We start from the raw sequence: 25,954 nt of genomic DNA, 5'->3' as shown, positions 1-25,954 counted from the left end.
TAGTATTTGTAGCCTTCGAGTCTGTTTCTGTTCCGTTGCAATAATTCCGTTTTTGTAATTAACGTTATGTAACTGAAAAGCCCTATTCATTTTTTTTGTGTTATTAATTCTGTTGTGAATTTTCATTATACAGTTCTATCCTTGAATTTTGCATTTTGGAGAATGTATTTTGAATGAGAATTTGTTGGGACGTTTTCAATTGAAGAACTTCGGAGAAGAGTAACGATGACCTGAATTTAAATATTGCAGATAAAATTTGGTATTATTTGGGGGATGTTTGGTTATGAGCCCCACTATATACTAAGTTGCGGCGAGTTCGTGGTGGTGACGCCAAAAACGTTCGCCACAGGGTATGGCGGCAAAATAAGCGGAGTGTGATGTTCTTGTGGCGGTCTTCATCTACCCGTAAATCAAGACTGTAAATCAAACGGGAGCCTTACGAAATGTGCCGAGGCAAGCTATAGCCACAATCCAAACAACCCCTTGGTTAGTCACTCTTGTGCGAGAACCACAATCACAATCTGTGTGTCACAAAACTTATCTAAACCGATATACATGTAGACACAGCACACAAGTTCCTGCACTGTGCGCGGTAGAGGTTACTGGGACCTTTTCATTCGCTTAATGAGATGTTTCATTTTTTTTCTATATATATAAAAAAAGTTGCTGCACTGTGCAAGATGACAGATTGGGCGCGAGTACGTGACAACATGGCACGAGATATCCACTGGGGGAAGGCGGCCGTCCATGTCTGCCGTTCAGTTGTCTACCGTCCATGCATGTCTGCCGGCCGGTCAGTTCAAGGCCACAAGGGACAACTCGGCGCGCTGCGTGTAGGCAGCCTCGGCGGCACACCGCAGAGTGCTGTCGGCTTGGTCACGTACATCCAGCCACTGTGCGCCGTATCCACTCGAACCCATGCGTCGTCCTGACAAGAACGCCCGCGCTGATGAGACGTACAGCGGGAGATCATCAACAACAGGCGTACAGTACGTGAGAATGGTGAGACGATAGAATGCATGAGACAGGCACGACCTTTTTTCTGGTGGGGAGTGGTGGTGCGCGGGCGGCTCTGCCGCTCTCGGTCAAGCATCTGTCACCAGTGAGTGACCGGCCGGCACCTGGAGGCTGGACTTGGCCGTGTCCCCGATCGGCGACTGGACCCGGGACCCGACGACGACGCTAGGGGCGATGATGCCGGTCGCTAGCTTTCAAGGGATGGGCTAAGCGTATGAGCACCGCGTCCCCATGGATATGGATGCAGCGCCATGTCACCTGATCGATACATACGATAGATGCTTGGCGAAGCCGACCGACCAGTGAGAGAGAGATATACGATGTGTCCTCCTCTTGTTGCTCTCGTAGCAAATCCATTAATTGTTGCACACAGCATCACTAGAACGATCGAGTGGACATCATCGCCCACTGCAGGATATATCGTGTCGTCGCGGGTTCGGTGAGACGTAGTGATATATGAGTCCTCCATCGATCCTATCTCGATAGCTCCCTTCTGTCTCTAGAGACCGATACACTGAATCGATCAGCAACTATAGCCCTACGCGAAGATGGGGCACGGCAGAGGTCGTGTACAACAACAGTACAAGGATAAAAGGGTTTGGTGAACTGTTGCGACGACCAACCTGCACTGTCTATACTATAGCGTCTGCTGCCAAGTGTCAGCCGACAAATGATGCCGCGCGCCTGTGGCCGCCATCATATCGCCGGCCGGGCGGCCGGTCCGCTGCTCATCGTCGTGCCCGGCCGGTTCAGGGCATGGGCACCGAACCTGTTTTGCTGTCCTCCCTGCAGCGCTAGGTGCCATTGCCAGCTACACGGTACAGCATTTTGTTGGCCATACTGAAGTACATACTGATAGCTCAGCAGGTGTATAGCCGCCCGGCCGGCGATGATGTGTGCTTCATTGTTGCTGCAGCAGACTTTTAATTTGCATGCATGCATGCATGCTCGATCAATTCCGAATTTCAATCGAGGATATGTCGGCCAAACTTTTTCAAAAGTTTCTAGTATTGTTTTGATGAGCTAGATTCCACCGCGCCAAAATGCCCTTTTCGGCAAGCAACGCTGCAAGGGCAAGCATGGGTTGGGACTTGGGAGGGAGAACAACATTTCAGCACCCTGCAGCTGGCCCGGCCCTTTTCCTGCGAACAAGGGCAGCGACCACATAATTTCGTCATACTTTGACCAAAAGTTATTAGCTACTAGAGCTCAGCTTTGACAAAAGTGCCATCATGTACAATAACCATGCGTGCGTGGACAATGAATCTTAATGACGCGATCATCAAAAGACTAATACGACTAGCAGCAGGTACTCCTACTACTCCAAGACGAAACAGTCTGGTGTGTTTCTCTGCTCCCTGTTGCCGAGGCCACACGACGATCCGGCAGCCTGTCCTGTGCGTACGACTCTCGTCTGCTACGTACAGTACTACTTACGCTACGTGCAGTGAGATTGAGAGAATAGTTGCGAGCTAGAGTGATTAAATGGCCAGCCATGCATCTCAGCATCATCACCTGATGGCGCCTTCCATGTGCCAAAAAAATATGCCGTCGAAAACAATACGGTTAATTGCGCCGGTCGCCGGACAGCGACGGTTGCCATGCAAGCATCGGCGTCAGGTACTGTAGCAGAGCTGCCCCTCCGCCCTCTTCTCCCTCCTTCCCCACGACGGAGGCCAACACCATATAAAGGGTAGCCAGCCCCAGAGGAGAAGCACCACAGCGCATATAGCTAGCTCCGCTTCGCAAGCAAGAACATCTCATCGAACGATCGACTCTAAAATTTCCTGCCGATCCTTCGATTCATCTGTGATCGATCGCACCTCTCGCAAGCAAGAACCGGCCTCTCCCGACACGTCGTGTCCATGGAGGTGGAGGCGGTCAGCTGCGAGTGCTGCGGCCTGGAGGAGGAGTGCACGGGCGACTACATCGGCGGCGTGCGGGCCTATTTCGGGGGCAGGTGGCTGTGCGGCCTGTGCTCGGAGGCCGTCAAGTACGAGGCCGGCAAGTGCGCCCGGGGAGCCGGCGCCGGCGCCGCCGCGCCGCCCGACGTGGAGGAGGCCGTGCGCGCGCACATGGCCATCTGCCGGACGCTCAAGGGCCGCGGCGGGCCCGCGGGCCGCGTCGCCGACGGCATGTGCCAGATGCTGCGCACCGCGTCCTGGAAGAAGACCGCGTCGTCGTCGTCGTCCGCCGCCGCGTCGTCGCCGAGGGGCCCGGCCGGCCCACCACCGCGCCTCCACCGCCTCGCCGCTGTCCGTCGGCCTCTGATATCGTGATCGCGCGCGCCGCGGACCGGGGCCGAGAGGCAGGCGGCGGCGCTGCATGCATGCGCATGGCTCTCTTTGACTGAGGTGTGCAACCCTGGCTAGCTTCGCGTTCCTTTCTCTCCTCGATCGACAACTTGTTGCTACTCGGCCTAGGGCACTACTGCTACCGGCGTTCTTGACTAGTACTAGCTAGACCGCCATGGATCGATCTTCGCAGCTTCTATGTAAGTTTTTTTTTTTTTGATCCAGTGTGTATATATATGATATATGTAAGGATCGGACCACCAATCAAGCCTTTGATATGATGGCTTAGTTTGATCAATTGAGAAATCAAAAGGCGTTTATGCATCGGATATATCAAACGATCGAACTGGTGATTAATTCTTGGTTTTCGAATAAGCTAAGAGTTAAAAACTAGAGCACCGCCGTCGTGATCTTCTCCGGCGACGATGCGATCCTTAGAACGCGCGCGATTTTCCGAGAGGCTTTCTTCGGCCGCCGGCGCCGAACAGTGGCCGTTCTCGATGGAAGATGGTACGACGTCGTGAGCACGTTTTTTTTTCCCGGCCAGCACATGCTTCGTCCTCAACCTCGGCCGTTGGATCACGCGATCTAGCGTCCTGGATCGGCCCTTGGATGCTTGGGCTCCTTCTCCGGTGCTGTCTCTGTCGCTCCCATGGCCGCTTCCTGCCTACCTCGTCGTCTGAATGCAACGTGCTTCGTTCTTTTGCGGATCTTCTTCCACGATTTCCGCACTGCTTGAGCAGAACCAGGTCTTTATCCGGGAATCTGTGTCCCCGGCCGGCCGAGAGAGATCGAGCTTGGCGCTTTTTCTTCGTTCGTGAGAATTTCATCTCGGTTGTTTTCAGAGTTCTCGCTTTCAGCGCACATGCAGAAAAATGGCGATCCCTCGTTCTCGGAGAGAAGTACAGACACGCACGCATATATAGAGCCATAGACTGAGATCCAATCTCTTTTTTTCCCCCATTTTTTGCTAGCTCCTAATCTTTTTGAAACAAATCGGAAATTCCACAGGTTTATCCTCGGCTAGGTTCTCTCAACCACCACCAGTCTGCAGCCATGACACCTCACCCATCTCCATTGTTTGGAAAAGGAAATAACTACACGACGTACTAGGGTACAACATGCATGTTGCTATGACTATGAGTGGCAACTGCGCGCTTTCCTACACCTGGTTAGCCATGGGCTAGACAAGGAAAGGCCTTGGTGATGTCCAAGAGAACGTCTGAACATATATACTTTTCTTTAGTAGTATATATATTCCGCGACAGATTGCTGTTTATTAATCAACCAGTTGATGGAGTGGTATGGGCAATTGATGAATTGATTATGACTCACACTACGACATAGTGATGGTCAAGATTGATATTAACAACGAGGAAACCAAGCGTCTGTAAATTTACGTCTTGACGTTGACAACAGGACTGTGCTGCTTCTGAATTTGACCACACAACGCTGTGCCGGTTCTGAATTCCTGCACTTCACACCACTGTAGTGCTATCTATTACTCTACCGTGTGAACTCATCATCGGATAAATGTGTGGATTTCCAAAAAGACGAGCAGGTTCCGAGGTGATAATGTGTGTGCGGCAAGCCTGTCTGATCCTGAAGACTCAAGGCATGCTTCTGATCTGTAATAGCCTGAAGAAAGTGCACGCATGCTTTTGAGCTTTGAAGTCTCCTCAGTACGTATACTAATCATACCTCAGACATACCCTCAAATGATCGAATGCTTTTGACAAGAAGCTGCAGCACTCACAAAATAATAGTACTAGCTAGTGTTACCTTTACTTAGAAAAGCCTCCAAGAACCTGTAATTGGCAACACGACTGTCTGAAGAATCTATAGCCTGCAGTTGAAAGCGTAGCAGAATTAGATAAGGATCTGAAAAGAGTGGAGACAGTGAGAGCAGGTCACAGCCGTAGTACGTGCACACGCGTAACACGTCGACATTATTTTTTTTAGCCCGATGAAGCTAATTAACCATTTCTGAGTCCTGAGTGTCATCGCTTCCTTCAGAGCAAAGGATGGATGTGATTATTATTATTATTATTATGTGATCCGATCCCAGTCAAACTGATACATATAGCAAAAGCTGCACCGTGCCTCACTGACAGCGACAGAAGACTCTTGTTTGAGAAGCCACATTATATACATTATATACAGAAGAAGAAGAAGAAGAAGAAGCAGCTTCCGATGTGATGGAGCAAACCAGACCGACGCTAGCTCCAAAGATTATAAAAGAAATCCAAGGGATTATCTCCGCTGACAGCCTTGTTTAGTTCCGAAAAGATTTCGGATTTCGGTACTGTAGCATTTTCGTTTGTTTGTGACAAATATTATTCAATTATAGACTAACTAGGATTAAAAGATTCGTCTCGCGATTTCCAGCTAAACTGTGTAATTAGTTTTTGCTTTCGTCTATATTTAATGCTTCATGCATATGCCGCAAGATTCGATGTGACGGGGAATCTTGAAAACTTTTTGCTTTTTGGGTGAACTAAACAAGGCCTAGGAGCCGGAGCTTTGGCACGAGACCGAGGATCGGAGAGATGCATGTTTAAGATAATTGGGCCGACAATGACATGCTTGCCGTGGTCGGCGTTAATCTGGAGGCTGGAGCGCCACACGTATGCAGGTGCAGATCAGATCGCCAGACGCGATACGCCGCCCACGCGCTAGTTGTTCTCTTCAATCCAGTGTCCGCCGCGACGTCACTGAGGCACGGCGGAAGACACGAAGGCCGGGCCGGGGGTCCAGCTCGTGTCCCATGCGATGCGAGGCCTATGGCCCTGGCCGCGTGCACGTCGCCGAGGCCCGACGGTGTCGGGTCTGGACAACCAGCCCGGTCGCGCGTGCTCCGCTTCGACGCACACGTGCAGAGGCGCAGACACACGCAGGCAGATCCCCTGTTTTGCCTGCCGTGCGCGGCTGCACGCGCGCGTCGAGGTGCCTTGCCCCGCCTCCCGCCGATAGGATCAAGCAGAGGAGAGCCGACGCGCGTGCCTGCTCGCGTTCGCGGCCACGCGTCACCGTCGTGCCGTCGCAGACTGTGGGAAGCGTCCGCGTCCGTCCGCTGTGCGCCCGTCGCGATAGGTACATTTTAGATTTTTCACTGGTCGATTATATAGATGCACGTGATTGGATGGAGTCTGAGCAACCGTGCTCTTCTAATCATTTTCCGGTTATAATCATCCGTACCGTGAGATATTCGTGACTCTTGATTGTGCTAGTTTAAATGTTCTAAACTGGAGGTCAGAAAAATAAATAACTAATTAAGGTGTTCAGTGAGAGTCTCACATTTTTTTTTTCACCGAGAGTTTGATTATCTATAAACACAAAACAAACAGAGCCCTTGTTAATTTCCGGGTGCCATCACCACGTGCAGGGGCCGGGCCGGTTATCACGACAAAGATCTAAGTGGATCAAGGCCCATCTCGATTACTGGCCCACTGCACGTTCGCGTTGCTCGTTGGAGGCGGAGCCCAGATGGCTAGATCAGATCTGCCGTGCCTGACACATCACCACAAGGAAATGAGAAATTGAAGAAGCCGAGCCGAGTCGACCGTTGCTCCGCAGAAGCCGTTGCGCCGGCACGCCGCTTCAAATTTCGAACCCCTCGTCGGCCCACCGCCGTAGAACACCGATCCCAACCCGAGAAACCCCACCAGCCAACCAAACCAACCAACCAGCAGCCGACGAGCCCACGCACGAGAGGAGGGACATGGATCCGGATCCGGCGGCGGGGGCGGGGGCGCCCAGGAGGGCGGCCACCGCCAGCGGGACGCCCACCGCGTCGCGCGGCTCCAGCATGCCTTCCTCGTGCTCCTCCAACTCCAACACCTCCGCTTCCGCCTCCGCCTCCGCTTGCACGGGGACGCCGCCGTCCGCCGTCGTGCAGTGGGCGGCGCGCGCGGGCGCGGGGGACAGCTGCTACTACCCCGGCTGCCGCAAGGACGCCAACTGCGCCTGTGAGATATGCCTCGCCAGCATCGACGCCACGCGGGACCTGGTGCGGGCGCCCGAGGCGGCCTCCGCGCGCAGGTTCTTCGCCGGCGCCGCCAGGGACCGGAGGCCCGCGCTCTTATTCGGCGGCCGCGCCGCGGGGACGGGGTCCGACTCCACCGAGCCGCCGTGGACGCCGCCGATGCGGTCCACGGCCAAGTCCAGGCGGGCGCCAGTGCGGGAGCCGGCTCCGGCCAGGAGCCGCGCGGCGAGGGGCGGGCATAGGTCGCACGACTGGCCGCTCTACGCGGCCACAGTTCTTGGGTTCTTGCTCCTCCTGTGGGTGGACACGGGGCTCGTCCCGGAGGCCGCGGCCAGGGGGTTCGGGCCCAAGCTGTCGCCGGAAGCCTTGGCGCAGGTGGGGGCCGATGCGCGCCTCGCGCCTGGCGGCCTGGAACATAAGCTGCGCATCCTGGAGCGCAGGGTCCGCCAGCTTGTCGGCGGTGAGGGGATCGCTAATTGCAGCTCGCGAGACTCCGTCTGGCGATTCCAACAGGTTCGCCATTCTTGCGGTTCTAGCCCTGTCTCATTCGTTCTTGATGTTCATCAACGACTAAATTTTTTTTGCAATCTGTCTGTGCAGAATGATCACCAGGTGTTCCACTGGCGCTGCACGATGTACAAATCCGTGGCGGAGGAGGTCAGCGTCTGGGGGAGCCCTCTCCGCACCTCCGGCCTCCTCCCAAGAGCGCTCTCGGCGCGGCACCTCACCCTCCTCTCCGGCGAGATCACCGAGGTAACTAACCGCCAAGAACCTGCCCCCTTGTTTTGCCGTAACCAAACACCGCCAGCTCGCTGAAACTCCCCCATGCGTGTGTCTCTTTTGCGTGCAGTGGTCCGACGGGAGGGTGTGGGCGACGGTGCGGGCGAGCAACGGCAGCTCCTGGGCCCACCGGCGGCAGAGCGCGGCGGCGGTACGGCTGGAGCCGGAGACGTGGGTGCTGGAGTACCAGAGGAGCGCGCTGTTCGAGGGCACACGGCTGCTCCCGGCCGCCGCGGAGCTGATCGCGTCCAGGTGCTCGACGATGGCGCGGCGAGCGCGGCGCAGACTGCAGGGCAGGCGGCGGCTTTTTGGTGGTGCGCAGGCGAATCCAACCTGAATCAGGGTCGCCGGAGATCAAACTGCTCTATTGTTGGAGATCAAATTGCTCTCTAGGATGGCTTCTAGCTAGCACAAGTAGCTTCATCTCATTTCCTGTGAGATTGATCATGACTTCTGTGTGTCTTTTGCATGGTTGCAGCGAGGTGTAGGCGGACGCTGGAATTATTCTAATCTTGTTATTAGGATCATAAACAAAATATTGTGACTATCATATGTTCTTCTGCCACAAAGTTATGGCACAACAGCGTTTCGTTCTTTCCCCACGTCTTGCAGGAATGGAATCATTTCCTGTTAAAGTTTTTGTTCGTGCGCCTATCATCTGTGTTGAACCAGAGTTCTCTTCGTCCTTCAGGAATAAAATCATTCCTGTCGAAGTGAATAGCTTGTGTCGAGTCCCAGGTGGTTCGGCGGCAAAGGTGTGGTTCGGCAGCAAACTGTTGGCTGTTGCTGCTGCAGCAGGCCTGCTCTGCTGCACATACGGTGTTTTGCTGAGAGGAAAAAAGAGCAGCTCAAGCTAAGACCCAAAATGTTTCTATTGACGATTTCTTTTAACAATTCACACATTCCATAATCCAACAATTCCAAACATCACTAAGGCTCCTTTGGATTGGGGGATTTTTTTTTCCTCACGTTTCCGGTGTTTTTCCTATGAATGAAATTCCTTTATAATTCCTATGAAATTCACACATTCTAAAAGGGAGCCTAAATCACAAGTAACAACTGCAAATAGGAAAATCGCCTGCCTCTGGCAGTTCCTAAAAATCCCTGAAAAACTTGCACTGGGCAGCGCAGCAGCAGCCTCCTCTGTTAGATTCGCAAGTATCCAGCTCAGGCTTTTGCTCTGAGGAAGTATTGCAGCAACCTGTTAATGCACAATATAAAACACAGGCTAGACAAGTCTAACATAATTATCGCCTGGTCGCCTGGATCCACAGCAGATTATATGGTTCAGATTCGGTCCATTTAGAACGTCACATTTAATGACTCTTAACACAAGCAGGTCCAAACCAGACTTATGGGGTAACCCGTTGGTAGGATGTACAACTCATGCAACTACAACAGCTACAACAGCATAGGAGTTCGATTCTATGGTAAACTACCGATAGCTAAGTTCCAAGCAAGTCTGATATTAGAACTACATACAACAGCATAGCCAAGTTCGATTCTATGGTAAACTACCGATAGCTAAGTTCCAAGCAAGTCTGATATTAGAACTACTTATCAGCAGGTAACCCGAACAGCTCCTTGATGACGTTTGGTGGTGCTTTCGCAAATCCACCAGCAACTTTCAGCATGGACTTAAATTTCTCCTCATCACGCTTGATTTGGTCCACAAGGCGTAGAACATTAGCGAGCATTGCGCCATAATTTGAAGCATCAGACAAGGGCATGGGATCTGCAAGCTGAGCCCTTTCAGTATCAAGCTCCCTGTACAGACAGAGGATGCGGTCTTTCTGAGCGTAAAGCTTCTGCTCTGCCAAGTTATATTCCATTTCCTGAGATTTCTTCAGTTCTTCAAGAGCAAGATCTATCTCATCCTCAAATTTGGCAGACGCAACATTCTGATCTCCAGTAATGAACACTGGAAGATTTTCTATATCTGTTTCAAAGTCATTATCACCCAGTGGATCTATCAGATCAGGATGCCCTGTAAGTGCACCCGTTTCAGGAACTTGGTGAGCCCCAAGCACAGTCACACCACTGGTAGGTGGGGAATTCTCTCCTGCATTATATCAAGAAAATAACCCAATTATGAACAAGAAAAAATTGAACAAATCCCAATGCCAATACACTAGTTATCCAACTTTATGTCATAACTTAAATTAATAGCAAATATTAGTCATTTCTACAGCACTGAGACTAGCATAGGCGTCAACCAATTGGGGCTATACATGGCAACTTCTAATATAAGATCTACAGGACATTTTCAGACAGGTTTGGCATATATGATCCCAAAGTTCTGTACCATCTATAGTTGAAATTTCTAAGAATTACATTAAACACCAAAGGCCAAAGTTGACATTAAGTCCTAGAACATGGTTGGGGCTAAATAGAGTTCAATCTTCCTACAGTTAGTTGCACTCCTAAAATAACTTTACCTGCACTGAGTGTTGCCCTGCCCTCGTCACCTTCAAATTTCCAGACTTCAGCAAGGTCAAATCCACATTCCAGCTGCATTAAGTAATAAAACATCAATCCATGGCTTGAAATTATTTAAGATAAGTCCAACTAGGGTATTTTAGGACCAAAATGGACTGTATGTGGTATCACCAGTTCATCAACAATCAAAGGAGCACTAAATTATGACAATAGGAAATATGCTATTAACAGATGATCAAATAGATCACAATATCACAGTATACCTTTTCCATTGCTGATCTCATTTGGTTCTCCAAGCTTCTTGCTCTCATTTGTTTTGAGCCACGCAAGAGGCATAAGCCCAAATTCAGCATAGGTTCGATTTCATCCCTTGATTCAAGAGATTGGCACGTTTCCATGAGTTTCTCCACATGCGTCATTAAGTTGATTTTGTTATCACAGAGCCTGCATAAATATTGGACATCCAAGGCAAAAACTCCCCCAACAGTTCCAGCCATGTAACTTCGAAGAGCACAATTAAGGTGTGCAGAATGCCCACATATTAAGTTCTCTTCCACAACTGCCTCACATTTTATGAAACTGTAACCTCCAAAAGAATAGTCAATGGTTTTGTTACAGAGAAGGCAGCAGCACTCACGACAGAAACCAGGCTCTTTGCAGCAGATATTACAAGCCCGTGCTGGTGATGATTCAACAAAACCTTCTCTTTCAAGGTTGCACAAGCTATTCCTAGCCTTGCAGAGACCACCTGGATCAGCCACCACAGGTTCAGGTTCATTGTGCCACACTTGCTGGGTGCCTGAAAATACTTAGGTATTAACGAGCAGCATAAAGGAAGCAATCTGAAAAAGAATAGCAGTAACCATATAGAAACAACTGTGTACATGATGTATCTTGTGATCCATTAACCCCCACCCCACGCGCGTGTGTGCGCGCACACAAACACAAATCACCATTCACCAGATATACGGCCCTGTTTGGAACCGATTGTAATCGGATTCCTGGGCGCCCCACCGCGAGAATCAGGAAAATCCCACCAAACACCTCATGATGGCTGTGATTCTACCGACTGCCTGTGAGGGGGAAAATCGGGAAATGAACTATACCGCTGATTTCCCGTATCGCGGCCTTGGAGCCACGGATGGGATACCGCACCGCGCGGTCGCAGATCGCAGTTCCAAACAGGGCCGTAACATCAAGCAATTTCTAGTCTAGATGTACAAAGGGGGGGAAATAGAAAATCAGATCAGATATTTCCTACAGGCAAAATATGATCTCCTGTGCTGGGGAAGGAGATAGCACCGCTTCACTTCGGAGCGTGGTACTAGGTAGAAGGGCGTCATCGGCAGCAAGAGTTGGTCGGAAGCAGCGGGTGGAAGGATTGGCGGCTAGGGTTTGAGGATTGGGAGATGTAAGGGAGGGCTCTGTAGACCAACCATATATAGAGTACAAGTACAAGGTCACTGGAATGTTGTATGGGCTTAAAACTTATACATGCAAAAAAAAAGTGTCGAAAACATGCAAGACACGGAGAATACAGGATGGGCCCAAAACTTATACAATGACAGGGGCCCAAACAAGCCCACATCTAAAAACGATTTAAATATCAAAATACTTCCCATATAAGATGCGAACACAGAAAGCTTTCTGAACAGACCAAAGTCAGACATGATTTTAAATAGAAATGTTGCAAGGACACTAAATTGTATCCACCAATAAAGGTAATAGTAAAAGGAGATTCCATTCACAACAACTGCAGATGTGGAAAGGGTGAGAGAATAGCCGTATCGCAAAGAAATGTTATACTACATGACTGTGTGGCCACTTCCTCATGAACTTTATTATTTACCGCGCACAATTGGATATGCAACCCCTGGTTTTTATCTTTGTAAAATCAAATGCCCAACTTGGCAAAATGGGTCACCTAGCTTGGGGAATTGAGTTATATGGTCTGCAGATGCGTAAGGTGGAGTTATGGTGAATTGGTGATGCATTAGGTGCAACACAGTAGCTACAGTTGTAGGAAGACGAAGTTCACTAAGACTAGTAAGATGTACATATACACCTACAAACATAATATAAGATCTAATAAACTAAGGCCACTACAACAAATTAAAGTAGTGGAAGGGCATATTCAGAAAGCAGTGTTACATATTAACTGGTGCAACATATCTACACACCCTCTACTATACCTAATATTGCGCAGATGTATAAAGAAATAATTATGAAACAATTGGCTTCCAAAGAAGTGTCCGCAGGTCCTGCTATAAACCCCACAACTGTACATACTCGCTAAAACAGCTATTGATAACAGCTTTCAGAACCTCAATGAACTACTATCTAAAGCACACTAATTACATGACAACTGAACAACATAAAAATGCAACAGAAAGGTTTAACCTTTTTGGATCCTGTATCCTTCAGCAGGGATCCTCCAGATAAACATAGAAAAGAATGTGCTAGGATCGACATCCGGAAATTCTCTCTTAACAAATTCTTCAACTTGTACTCTACTTGCAAATCGTAACTTCTTAGGAGTAGCGTCACGAAAACGGGATGGTGGCATAAGATACCTGTTCACAGTTGGATCCATCAAAATAGTCAACAGCAGACACAGTTTTTTTTTTGGCACAATCAACATAGAACAAATAAATTGACCGCAAATCTTAGCTTGTCCTAATGCAAAAATAAGGAATTGATACATATTATTCATGTTTACTCTTTACATAGTGCTACTTAAATTCATATCAAACATATTCAGACATGATAGGAGCATCACCTGTCAGCCCAATGGCCTGCTCCAGAAGACCTGCTTCCAACTTTCCAGTGCCATATGTCTCCAGAGTGTGGCCAATTTTCAGGAGCATAGGGCAAACCTTTACCATATGAATTGGCACGAACAGGTATGGCAACAATGCCATTATCAGTTCTGCACAATTCTGACAAATCAAGTTCCAAATTTGTTATACTCGCATCAGGGATCTGGACAAAGAAAGAGTCTCAATCAGAGCAAGGTTAAAATTGCACTAAATTCAGCCAACATGGTGATACTTTTTTTTAGATAATGGAAGAAAATATCCGGCTTCATCCTCACAAGTGAGAAATCAGGCCAAAATTATCACAGGACACATGCTTAAAACGAAACAGCCTCATATACAACAAAAAAAAACCCATGATGTCAATATCTCGTTAGAAAATCCTACACGTATAATACCAGTGTGGATAAAAGGAAACTTATATCAGTCACCAAGTGAGCCCTAACAGCGCGTTTTGTTTAAGGAATCATCTAGTGTGGAATAAGTTGATCCCTCATGAATTCACCTTAGCAAGGATTGGACAGACCTTTGATTTGGAGGAATTGGTTGTCCGTTGATTTCCGAGGAGCCGGATGGTCACAGAAATACACATGTTTAACAGCTTATGTTTACCCAACAGCATGGCTAGCTTAGGTTTTTGGATTCTGGACCATGCAGTGATGCAAACCAAACACACTTTAAACTCATTTCAGTCACCAAGTGTAACTACAATGGTTCATAATGATCTTTCTAAAGCCTGTATTCGAGAAAAAAAAATATCTTTTCACAAATTACAGAAGCATTCAATCAATCCTTCATTGGTTGAGCGAATGAAATCAACAGAACAATTAATATATAGAATATATCAATGAAATTGTTAACGGAAAATTTTGCAAGATAACAACAGGTGACATATAGGTAGTGGTTAATATAACTTATCTGTTTGAACAGAACTACTAGTGTTTACAGTAAAACTAGCGATAATGCATGCATCAACAAACTGTAAGCATCATAAAACGGTATAAAAGGGTATCTAACTTACCACTAATAGCTGTGCTACCTTTTATGTATATAAAAGACACAACCGTCCAAAATAAGTAGTGCATAAAAGTGAACTAGACAAGTTGGCATGTACGAAATAGTAAGCACTTTGTTATGTACCAGTACCACGATGGTGCAAGAACAGATACATGATGTTATTATAAGTATACATGCTTTGGTGTTCAGACAAGCATCCAGTGAGCAAAAGGACTTGCTTTGACACTTGGCTCATAGAACCTTGTTGCAAATAAAGTAAACCAAGTGTGGCAAAACTGTATGGTTTGCCACAAAAACACAGTTGTAGCATACTTGGTAAAGAAACTTAGTTTGTAGCAAGCGAATCACCAGGATAATGAAGCATGGTGGGCCATAATAATTTTCATAATCAAGTAAGCGTTTGCCAAAGAAAGCATGGCACACCTAAATTTAAAGGTGGCAAAACTAGGCATCCTGGATCAATATTACCAAAGCAATTTCCTTGCTCAACCAGTGAGAACAAGTAAAATAAACTTAAACATGGTTAATAATTATCAATACCTCAATTTTGTCCACCTTCTTATCTAAACTTTCATCAACAGCTGACTCATTGCCATTTAATGGAGTACGATGAAGTCTCCCCTTTGGTGGTTCTGTTCGCGCCTTTTTCTTCGCAGTACCTTTTGAATTCTCGACATCTGGACGTTTCTCCCTATCCTTACCAAATAACAGCATTAACCTATCATAATGGTCAATTGTCTTCATCATCCATTTTTTTGCTTCCGGTTTTCTCTACAAAACAAAGCAGACGATTTTTAGTGGGTCAGGGGCTTTCAATGTCTTTCTCCTCTTGAACAGATAAGTCAACGCCTATTCTTGACTGACTGATAGCACACACAAACCTGGATCAACTCCCTCCAAACATTTGGATCAGCCTTGAATTTTCGGGTCTCTGAGCACCACTTAAACCGACTATCTTCACCAAGGAGGTTCCTACACTCATGGAACGATTCCTTGATATACTTGAGGCGATTTTTTATATTGTTCCGGTCAATTGTCACCCCGAACTTATCACCGACACCATTGATGATGCTATCATATGCCACCGATGAGAATTTAGACTCACCCCTGTTCCCATTGTCTTGATGGTAAAGCAGCCTATCAATAAGATATGCGTTCATTCCTTGTGACCAGAAAACCGCGTCCCGGCCTGAAGCATGGCTGGGTTTATTGGGGGACATGGGGATTCCGTTGAACCTAAAATTCTTTAATAAACTTCGCAGGCGCCTTTGAGCTCCGGCTGTGCTGATCCTACCCGACACCGGCGGAGCCAAGGCCCGGCCACCCTGAGCAGCTGGCCGAGCTCCCACGGTACAGCAGAGGCGGGAGGGGAGAGGGAGGTGCGTACACAGGGTCGCCGGCCGGTGCGCGGAGTACGGAGGCGAGGGCGCGAGGGCGGGAGGGGGAGCCGCTGACGCCGCCGCCGAGCGTGGGACTGCCCCTCCGTCGCTGGGGGCCCGAGGAACTATGCGGCGGTGCTAGGGTTTGTGCTAATTGAATGGATTTGTAGATGGAGCCACTAAATAAAATCACATACAACCTCTTTTTTTCTTTTTTTTTTCTATTTCTTTGTTTAGTAACTTTTATTTTTTCTAACATCTTTTGACAAATTAGCACCTATATAATCAATATTTATATATCTAGAATAATATATTTACCAGTAATTTTGTGAGTCCACATTGGTCTCTGTTATTCTTTATTGACCCATGTATTTTAATTAAATTCCTTACTCTATTAAAAGACTGATTTTAAATTTCGACTGACATCCATTGGGCTTCCTAGGCTCATGTTATGGTTTCATAACAAATCAGACAAATTGCTGGAGAAATAGAGATTTAGGGAGAAAAACAAAAATAAGGACGAAGAATAAAGATAGATTTCTTTAAGATTTTAAAGTTTCAATTCTTTATTACAAGACACAATCGCCTCAAACATCAACCCAATCATAACACTCGTTAACTCACTACTAACTTACACCACTGTGACTTAGTTGTCAACATTACCCCACCTTGATCAATGTCATTTTATTGTCAAATGTGTAACGATACTTTTGATCCTTATTGCCCTCTCTTTCGTGGCCTTGACATTGCCTCTCCCTGATTGTCCCCAAACAACATTGGATGAAAATCACCTCAAAAAGATCGTGAACTTCCTTCCATAGTGTTAAGGTTTTTTTTTTACGAAATCCTAGTGTTAAGGTTGGTGAGTAATCATCAAATCACTGCACCTAAATTTGTGACGTTAAAGAAACCCCTTTATATACCATACGTGAAACTAGAAAATGGATGGGCGGGCTAGACAACCATCGAAGAATCATGTGGACCCAAAGTGATATTATTATCATCTAAATTCTAACAGCAAAACACGCAAAAAATCATCTAGTTCAATGTATCTTGGATGCTTTGAGTTCTGTGTTGGAGGTGCATTATATATTAGGGGCCATACTAGTGTCTCCAGGGTCTAATTACATAATATTGTGAGATAATGATACCTCTAACAATATTTTAAAAATATAAACCACGCTAGGAGAATTTATGAAAATTTCCCCTCACATATTTTCTATAAAAAGGAAAGAAAGGAGATAGGTAAGGACTTATAGATTCATTTGCTTTTTCTCAATCTTTTTTATTTGTTCAATTTAAGATCAAAATTCTAAATATCTACTACATCACAAAACTCAAGGGATTAGGAAGTAGGAACGCTTAAGCACGCTTAAACTTTGGGCGGTGAGTTATTGCTCGCTTAGCACTTAATGACTTTTATAATCTTATATTATGTTTATCTTGTTAATATTAGTATGATGTTTTACTCAGGCTCCAAAAAAAACTTATGGGTCTGCCACTGCTACCTGAGGAAGAAAATCTTAACCAAATCACAGATAAAAAAATTCAAAACCAACGCGTCCCTGGAGCAATCCCCCACCTAAACCTACGGTTACTCACGAGTCTAGAGGAAATCGCCCAATTACCAGATTAACCGGCATTCCACATTTCCACTCCAGAGCCAAGGGAGAATCCGGAACTGACTGAGGAGCGGCCGAAGGAGGACCAGACGGAGACAACGGTGGTGCTCAGCGTTGGCGGAGTTGGGGCTTGGGGCGACCGGGTGAGACTCTTTTTTTTTTTGACAACATGCAAGATATATTTATTACCCATAGCAAGAAGCTGCTATAATAGTGACAGAGTTGAGCCTGAAACAAAGAACAAATAGGTTCACAATGAGACCTAGTACAATTACAATATTGGGTTGTGAGCGGAAAGTTTAGGGCCTGTTTAGCCAAAGTGTCTGCTGTTGTGTTTTGTCTTCTGTTGATCTTGAAGAGATGGGCCTAAAGGATGGCTGCGATATTAGAGTAAGCCTGCGTAAAAGGTTTGATTCTCCACTGAGGAGGTTTTTCTTGTTGCTCCTGATGGAGAAAGTGCACCAGTTGTTGGGAATCTGAAAGAAAGGTGCAGGATTGGACTTGAAGAGCTTTGACGATAGTTGCTCCAAGAGCGAGAGCTGCTGCTTCACCCATGAGAACAGATCGGCAATTGTGCAGTTGCGCTTTGACATAGATGGCTTGAGGGGGTTGAACCTGAAAATTGAGAATAAAAATGCATAGTCCTGCATTGTTAGTGTTTTTTTTGACAAATGCATTGTTAGTGTTTATGTTCTGGTTGTCTGGTACCACAGCAACATCCACATAACATCTTGAGTCTTGGAGGCTTGCAGGGTAGGGGCAGAAGTGCGGGGGTGCTTCTTGGTTTTGAGTGGATTCCTGCAAAACCGAGATTTGAATACCTGGAGGTTGAGCAGACTGGGTCGATGACTGAGGAGGGTTGTGCTCATTGTAAGTCATATAGGCTTGTACTGCTTGGTGAACCTGAGGCGGCGTCCATTCCTTTCTGTTGAAGTGGTAATCGTTCCTGGCTTTCCAAATGAACCAGAGAGTATAAAGAATTTTGCAGAGTAAAGGTTCAAGAGTATTATCAGTGATGATGAGAGCCAAGGTTGATTGGACACCATCTAATTCTGGAGCGAAGTTGGATGTATTAATGGAGGGATTACTCGAGAGCAGAAGCGGAGAGTAGAGAGGGTCAGTTGTTGTTTGGTAGGGCCCTAGTGAAAGGTCCAAATGGCTAGAGGGGGGGTGAATAGCCTATTTAAAAATCTACAAACTTTACTAAACAAGTGAGTTAGTAAAATAAGTGGCGAAGCTATTCTAGCACTAGCACAACTAAGCTATGCAAGCCACCTATACAAGTCTAGCAAGAAGGCTAAACACTAAAACACAACAACTCTAAACTAACAAGAACTAGACTACACAAGCTAAACTAACAAGGTAGACAAGTATGTAAAGAGAGGAGAGTGATTGTTATACCGACGTTGTAGAGAAGAGATATATCCAATCAATCACGTACACAATCACAAAAGATACCTCGGCAAGAGATGACACAAGATTTTTTACCGAGGTTCACTTGCTTTCCGGCAAGCTACTGCTCGTTATGGCGATACACCCACTTGATGGATCACGAGCTAATTGGCAATCCAAAGCCAAACCCTCAGTGGGTGCTGCACATCCACTCACAAGATGGGGATCCTCCAAGCCACGAGCAATCCACTAGAGTAGCCAGTTGCGATCTCCCGCGGAGAAGGCTCAAGAACCCCTCACAAATCACTTGGTGAGGCTCGAAACCATCTCCAATCACGAGCTCAACACCACCGCTGCTCCAAGCCGTCTAGGGCATCAGGAAACACCCAAGAGTAACAAGAAATCCGCAGCAAACTCAAGAATCAAGTGCCACTAAATGCAACTCTCAAAGCAAAGCACTTGAATATCACTCAATCTCACTAGAATTAGCAATCAAGCAAGGAGATGAGTGGAGGGAGTGTTCTCTAGCTCAATGTATGCCTCAAGTAATCAAATGTGCCAGAGAGAACCTCCTAAAGCCGACCACCTCCTATTTATAAGCCCCTCAAAGAAACTAGCCGTTGGCCACTTTCACTGGGCTGAAAACGGGGGCACCGGACGCTACCAAGTGATCACCGGACGCTCGACTCCCAGCGTCCGGTGCTCAGAGGTTGGCCACGTGTCCTTTTGAATCTCGCGTGTCAGGTTCTAACGGCTACCTGCAACACACCGAACGCTCTGCAGGTCCGCACCGGATGCGTCCGGTGCACACCAGACTCATGCGCAGAGAGTTCCGCAAACCGCAGGGTCACCGGACGCTAAGCACCGGTAGCGTCCGGTGCTCACCGGACCCATGCGTAGAGAGTTCCGCAAACCGCAGAGTCACCGGACGCTCAGCACCGGTAGCGTCCGGTGCTCACCGGACCCATGCGCAGAGTGGGTCGCAAAACGCTCGCACACTGAACGCACACCACCGGACGCACAAAGAGCGTCCGGTGCTCTCAAAGAGACACCCTCTGCCTAAGTCAGGCCACACCGGACGCATGAACAGGGAACACCCAGCGTCCGGTGCAGTGCGTCCGGTGCTCAACCCTAACCGGGCCAAGCACTGACAGCACACCGGACTCTGAGGCCAGCATCCGGTGCCTCCTCACTTAGCGTCCGGTGAGTGTTTCTCAGTGAGAAAACACTCCCGCGACTTCTCCAAATTTCCCACCGGCGCAATAGAAAATATACACTTAATTTTCTCAAAAACGCTGAATCCCGCCGAGCTTGAACCCAAACCCCTCTCAACCCTAGGAACTCCACCTCCTTTGCAAATGTGCTAACACCAAGTGTCCACCACTAAAGTGCACGTGTGTTAGCTTTTCACAAACATTTTCGCCAAAGGAGTTAAGTTAGCACTTTACTAGATCCTAGTGCATATGCTCAAGATGTAGACCTAGTAGCACTTGATTCAAGAGATGACCGTGATTTCCCCTCTTGATAGTCGGCTATCTATCCTAAACCCGGTCAATCACTTCTCTACTCATCTTAGACCGGCAAAAGTAAAACCCTATGTTTATACCTTTGCCTTGATAACTTTGCTCCTCGTCTATCATCATGATCTCCACATCAAGCTTCATCTCTTTGTAGTCATGTGGCCACCTTTCCATGCCACCATGCACCTTCATCACATGTGTTGCTATGCCTAACTCAAATCACTTAAACACAATGCATTAGCAACTTGGTGTCATTAATTACCAAAACCAAACTTGGGCTTTCACCTAGCCCCTAGGTTTAATGTATAATACTCTCTCCGTCCTTGAAAGCTGCAACTTCTAAAGTTGTCCTAAATCAAACTTTTAAAACTTTGACCAAATTTATAGAAAAAAATGATAAGATTTATAGTATCAAATTAATACCATTAGATTTATCATTGAATATATTTTCATAAGATACTTATTTTATGTTATACATATTGAAGCTCTTTTCTATAAAGTTGGTTAAAGTTAAACAAATTTGACTGACACAGATTCTAAGAATTAAAGCTTTCATGGATAGAGGGAGTATATAGTATAGATGACGGAAAAGGGATACGGATGGATACGCCGATGACCGATGAAGGGTACTATTCATTGTGTGTTCGGCTGTCCGCGTAGACAGAAAGAAGGCCATCACCGAGGCCTCGGCTCTCCATCTATCTTTTTTTTCTTCCTCGCACATGGGCCAATAGGCCAATAGGTCGTATTTTTCTTCCACACAAAAAATTGATTTATCTTATTCAAACTATCCCATAAATTACTACATCGTTTATTTAGAAGTATTTTCTTTTCTTTAACATGGCCTAAATGTGTAAGTGGTTTTGCTATGTGCTGATAAGGAAGTGATGTCCGTTTTTTATATGTTGGTTGGTTGCAGTGTCACATCTTTTTCAATCTGACTGAAAATCCACTTCTAAATAAGGTAGTGTTGTATGCGGTTTCAATAGTTTAAGGAAACTATTATTTGTTTTTGCATATAAAGAGAAAACTATTGTACTAGGAATATGGTTGATGAGGGTAAATATAACTTATCCTTCTTTTTCTCTAATTTCTCTGCATCGTTGCGGTTGCTCTTTTTCTCCATGCTTGTACAACCACTCTTCGCTGCAAAGAAGGGATAAGAACGATTGATAGTTGATCGAAAAAAACAGTTTTATTAAATTCACTATCTAGTGGCAATTACAATAAATGCATTCTATATAAGATATGTTGATTAAAAAATAATTATAAAATATATTATCTTTTATTGATATGAGCCTATAGACATAATTTTTTAGTTTCATCCCTACTTAGGGGTGTTTGGTTGGGGTGGTAAAATTTAACAGGGACTGTAACATTTTTGTTTTATTTGATAATTAGTGTCTAATTATGGACTAATTAGGCTTAAAAAAATTCATCTCGCAAATTATCCTCTAGCTTTGTTTTAGTTTTACAAATAGTATATATTTAGTACTTTATACATATGTCAAAACATCTGATGTGATGGGTGATAAAAAATCACTTGGAACCAAAGGGCCTTACTTTTTTCTTATTGTGTGGCTCTCTATCTCTCTCTTCGTGCTGGTATGATTGAATTTTGCTTGTGGAACAATTGATAACAAGTCCACAACAAAAATCATCCGGAACAATTGATGACATTGCTTGGAGCAAATCAATTTCGTTTATAAAATGTTTGATGATATTACCTGGAAAAAACACTTTTGAATTGGGAGCTTCATCACAGGAGCTTTGTCAGCATCGGAAATGACAAATTAGCAACCGAGAAGCAGTGTAGTGGCGGTTGCTACTTACTTGTCCTCACTATACGAACCTTATGGAATGTATCTTCTTCTTCACGTGTTTATCGACTCTTACTATAAAGGTTCAAGCTGGTTTATACGAAGTATATAGCATGTCTTGAGTGGGATGTTTGTTAAGAAGAATAGTTTCTAAAATGCATATTTAATTTGTCTTTTTAAAGGAATTACCTGAAAATGCATAAAACATTCTCCTCCCTATTAAAATAGTGAGGTTTAGTTTCTCCAACTTAATCAGTGGGATTTCTCTTCTACAATTTGAATTGACGTAATTTACTATTTCTGCACACCCCATAAAAGTCATATAATCTGTTCGTTTAGCTGATAAGATCATAAGCCATGACTGAAAATACTATTCGTTGGGCGAATAAGCCAATATTTTTTTCTTATGAACTCGGTTAGAAATAAAGTTGTATACAAAATATACACTATATTTTCCATACACATTTGTGTGACTCATGTTACTCTGATGGAGTGAGTTTAAGTCATCTGTATTTTGCACATTGTGATTGGTGGATACTCTGGTTCAACCAAAGCAACATATATAGTTGATACAAAAACTTAAGTATTTAACTCTATTAAAATGTCTACTTTTTGTTGTGGTCGATTTAGGGTTAGTTTGGCATAGCCCTAGCTCCAACATTCATGTTAGATCTACAATTTCTAGGATGAAATAAAGTGGTTTAAATATTTATATATTTAATCTATTAAACTAGATGAGTTACATGAATTTGACATGTTTTCCCCTTTTTTGCAAATTGATCATAGATCATCTGGTTAGATTCCTTGTGGTGGAGTCTACTCCACTCGGGTTTAAGTCCTTGACTTAGCACGAGTGCTCGTATTATTCTGAATTTATTTTAGAATTTAATGCCGCCATACTTTTAGTGATAGACAATATCTCCATCGACAGCTGTCACACCCATATTTTAAGAACAAAATAGGATGCATAAAAGACTCATATGTGCCCCAGAAACAGTCGCACACATAAGTTGACAAATCTCAAATGTACTATTGCAGTGTTTATTACATAGCGAAAATATAAAATATCACATAGTCTCATACAAAAATGATAGCATAAAGTAAACAACGCTCTCGACGGAAGCTCCACACAGAGACACTGTTGACTGGTTGACTCCAAACCTAGTACTCATAACGATAATCCTCATTCCAGTCATCTTCATTATCATATCCTGAGGTGTTGGGAAATTGCAAGAGGAGCACATATCGTACTCAACAAGTATAACCAGGGGTTCATGAGGCTCAAATAGCTGACACTGGTTTGACTGCATTTAGCTTTTAATGGTGGATAGCATGTTCATAATTAAATAGCAATTGTCAAGGTAGCATAAATAATCCATTAATCACATGATCAAGTGTAAGCATAATTAACTCATAGCATAAACGATAATCAAATGATCATAATAACATAATAAGCTCATCATCTTAGTGTAGATGTCCCCAAGGCCGCTCCTGACCGTGAGCTCGGCTAGTATACCAGTTTTACACTATGCAGAGGTTGTACATCTTTACCCATGAGTCATGATTTACCCTTTCGCCCGAGGTAGCTAATCTCTTAACCCCTTCCTAGGGAGGTCGGCAGGGATCACTATGAAGCCTTTCAAAAGTTCGTCTAACATGTTAGGGCCGCAAGGTTTCCTTTGCACGCAGATATAGATACCCCCTTCCGAATGGCACAATGACGCGCAGCCTATACACATAAGGACAGGGGCTCGCACTATACCCAAAACGGTTCAGCCCCTCCGCCCTTTCGAGTAACCTCTAACAAGCTAGAAAAGGTCTTCATACTGAGCTAAAGCCAGAGCCATTATAGCCCTCATGGTTGCACTGTTATCCCGGGTGATCACGTACAGACAAGATCTCATACAGTTATTTGTCATTCTTTTATGTTCATTGCATAGCTATTAATCATCTTACAAGATCATGGATTATATCAAACACTAGCACATCTACACCAAATGCATATCAAGTAGGTAGCAAGGAATATAGGTAACAATCATCTATGATTTTGCTAAGGTCGACAAGGTGATAGCATGCATATGATATATATGTGTACTTAAGTGAATAGGTAACAAGGATGATCCCAAGTTATACTTGCCTTGCTCAAAGCTCTCCTGAGCCCGCTGGTCCTCAAAAGCTTGGTCTTGGTCACCAACGTACGGCTCACCGTCTATTCCCAATCATCAATCAACAACACGCAATCCAATGTAGACAATCATACACAAAGCAAACAAGCTATGATTAGAACATTACACCAACAGTGGTAAAACAAATATAAAAGTTTATCAAAATGTTCTACGCAGCGCTACGGTCACAAAAACGTAAAGTTCACGAAAATCGGATTTAAAACGGAGAAGTTATGCATTTTCTAAGATTTCCTATAGAGAAATAATTAATTAAATGCTACTGCAGAATTAAAAAGTTTCAAAACAATAAACTACTACTTCTAACATGTAGTGCTCGTAAATACGAATCCAACGAAATTTGAACGGACAAAAACGGAGTTAAAATGAATATTTTATGAGCATTATAAAATCAGTGGCAATTCTGTAATTTCTGGAAAACGTATTTTAGTTTAACCGACAGAGAATACGCTTTCTGAATTTGGAAAGCGTAAACCTGCTCGGGGCGCCAAGGACCGCGGGGTAATTTGTAAAATTATCCAGGGACTCTTTAACATAAATGCCGGCAAAAGGGTAAGTTGTGTTTGGGGCCGTTGATGTCCGATCCGAGGGCTGAGATCGCCTCCAGGGGGCTTCGGCGGCGGCCGGCCTGGCTCTTCCTCTCCGGCGCGGTGGCCGCCATGGCGGGAGGGCCCGTGCTCGCCGGAGCTTGCGGCTTTCTCGCTTCTGCGCACCAAACTGCGAAAGGAATACGCCATGGGATAGAGGAGCTCACCACGGACTCGCTGGAGTGTTTTGCTAGGGCCGAGGAGTAGCGAGAGAGGCGCGCGGCGTGCGGTGGCGGATTTGGCTTTCGACAAGATCCCGACGGCGAGGAAACCAGGCGGCTAGGGCTAAAGACTCGCGTCGGGACGGAAAACAAACACGCGAGCGACGCTAGGGGGTTAAATAGGGGTCGGTTGCGCGAAAAAGCAAGGAAATCCCGTCGTTTTCGGGATCGAACGCGGCTGCGATGGGAGTCCGGCTCGGTTCCGAACGAGGAAGAAGAACAGGACACCGACAGGCGGGCCCGCGTTGTCAGTCGCAGAAAGGAGGGAGGGCGCCGCTGCCTGGCGAGCTGGGCCGCTCGGCTGCGGGAAAAAAAGAAAAGACTGGGCCGGGGCGGGGGTTTGGTTGGGCCTCACGGCCAGTTGGTCACCAGGCCGAGTCTGGCTGGTTCTTTTCTCTTTTTTTTAATCTCCTTTCTAAAGCTTTTTTAAAGAATTTTTAATTTTTTTTATGGAACAAACAAAACAAAAGAGAAAACAGAAACACACAACACAAAATAAATGCCATATTCAGCATGAATGCAAAAAGCAGGTTTCTAGATTTATGTTAAATTTTAATTTGCACAAAATTATTTATTTTGCTAGATTCAAATGCTCACAAAAAAAATTCTTAAATAGATCAAATTTATTCCTATTATTTGAAAATCGAATTTTGGGTGTTACAAACTCTACCTCCTTAAAAGAATCTCGTCCTCGAGATTGAACAGTGCTTACTCGAACAGATATGAGTAGGATTTCCTCAGATCATCCTCCATTTCCCAAGTTGCCTCTGCTTCCGAATGCCGAAGTATGCTTGCGTTATTGTGTAATTCTTAAAAAAGATCTATGATTTCCTAGAGCTATAAATACCCATATCAAAAAAGAATCTACAAATAGGGCTCCAC

The 25,954-nt window shown here is 45.6% G+C and overlaps 3 protein-coding genes across 3 annotated transcripts; 2 read left to right on the top strand and 1 right to left on the bottom strand.

Moving 5' to 3' along the window:
• LOC8060476 lies at window positions 2,631-3,642 on the top strand. Its single transcript, XM_002466422.2, has one exon. The coding sequence runs from the start codon at window positions 2,883-2,885 to the stop codon at window positions 3,294-3,296; it is 414 nt and encodes a 137-aa protein (XP_002466467.1). The 5' UTR covers window positions 2,631-2,882; the 3' UTR covers window positions 3,297-3,642.
• Window positions 5,894-8,678, top strand: LOC8085944 (uncharacterized protein DKFZp434B061). Its single transcript, XM_002466421.2, has 4 exons — window positions 5,894-6,404; window positions 6,848-7,809; window positions 7,897-8,049; window positions 8,147-8,678. The coding sequence occupies exons 1-4, from the start codon at window positions 5,894-5,896 to the stop codon at window positions 8,411-8,413; spliced, it is 1,893 nt and encodes a 630-aa protein (XP_002466466.2). The 3' UTR covers window positions 8,414-8,678.
• Window positions 9,316-15,568, bottom strand: LOC8085943. Its single transcript, XM_002463837.2, has 7 exons — window positions 15,230-15,568; window positions 14,889-15,119; window positions 13,295-13,497; window positions 12,916-13,088; window positions 10,779-11,314; window positions 10,515-10,587; window positions 9,316-10,138 (listed from the first exon to the last, which is right to left on the bottom strand). Exons 1-7 carry the CDS (start codon window positions 15,566-15,568, stop codon window positions 9,630-9,632), a joined length of 2,064 nt encoding a protein of 687 aa, XP_002463882.1. The 3' UTR covers window positions 9,316-9,629.

Source organism: Sorghum bicolor, chromosome 1 (genome assembly GCF_000003195.3).
Source record: "Sorghum bicolor cultivar BTx623 chromosome 1, Sorghum_bicolor_NCBIv3, whole genome shotgun sequence".
Taxonomy (NCBI): domain Eukaryota; kingdom Viridiplantae; phylum Streptophyta; class Magnoliopsida; order Poales; family Poaceae; genus Sorghum; species Sorghum bicolor.
The sequence above is the reverse complement of the archived record's forward strand: the minus strand, read 5'-3'. Positions and strand labels throughout refer to the sequence as shown.

Bases quoted from the DNA above. Each gene is read 5' to 3' on its own strand.
- LOC8060476 (XM_002466422.2), top strand. From the start codon at position 2,883: ATGGAGGTGGAGGCGGTCAGCTGCGAGTGCTGCGGCCTGGAGGAGGAG.
- LOC8085944 (XM_002466421.2), top strand. From the start codon at position 5,894: ATGCTTGCCGTGGTCGGCGTTAATCTGGAGGCTGGAGCGCCACACGTA. The intron at 6,405-6,847 runs GTACATTTTAGA...CAAGGAAATGAG, and splicing joins CTGTGCGCCCGTCGCGATAG to AAATTGAAGAAGCCGAGCCG. The intron at 7,810-7,896 runs GTTCGCCATTCT...CTGTCTGTGCAG, and splicing joins CCGTCTGGCGATTCCAACAG to AATGATCACCAGGTGTTCCA.
- LOC8085943 (XM_002463837.2), bottom strand. From the start codon at position 15,568: ATGTCCCCCAATAAACCCAGCCATGCTTCAGGCCGGGACGCGGTTTTC. The intron at 11,315-12,915 runs GTTAAACCTTTC...AAGTATTTTCAG, and splicing joins AGGATACAGGATCCAAAAAG to GCACCCAGCAAGTGTGGCAC. The intron at 10,139-10,514 runs GTAAAGTTATTT...GATATAATGCAG, and splicing joins CAGGGCAACACTCAGTGCAG to GAGAGAATTCCCCACCTACC.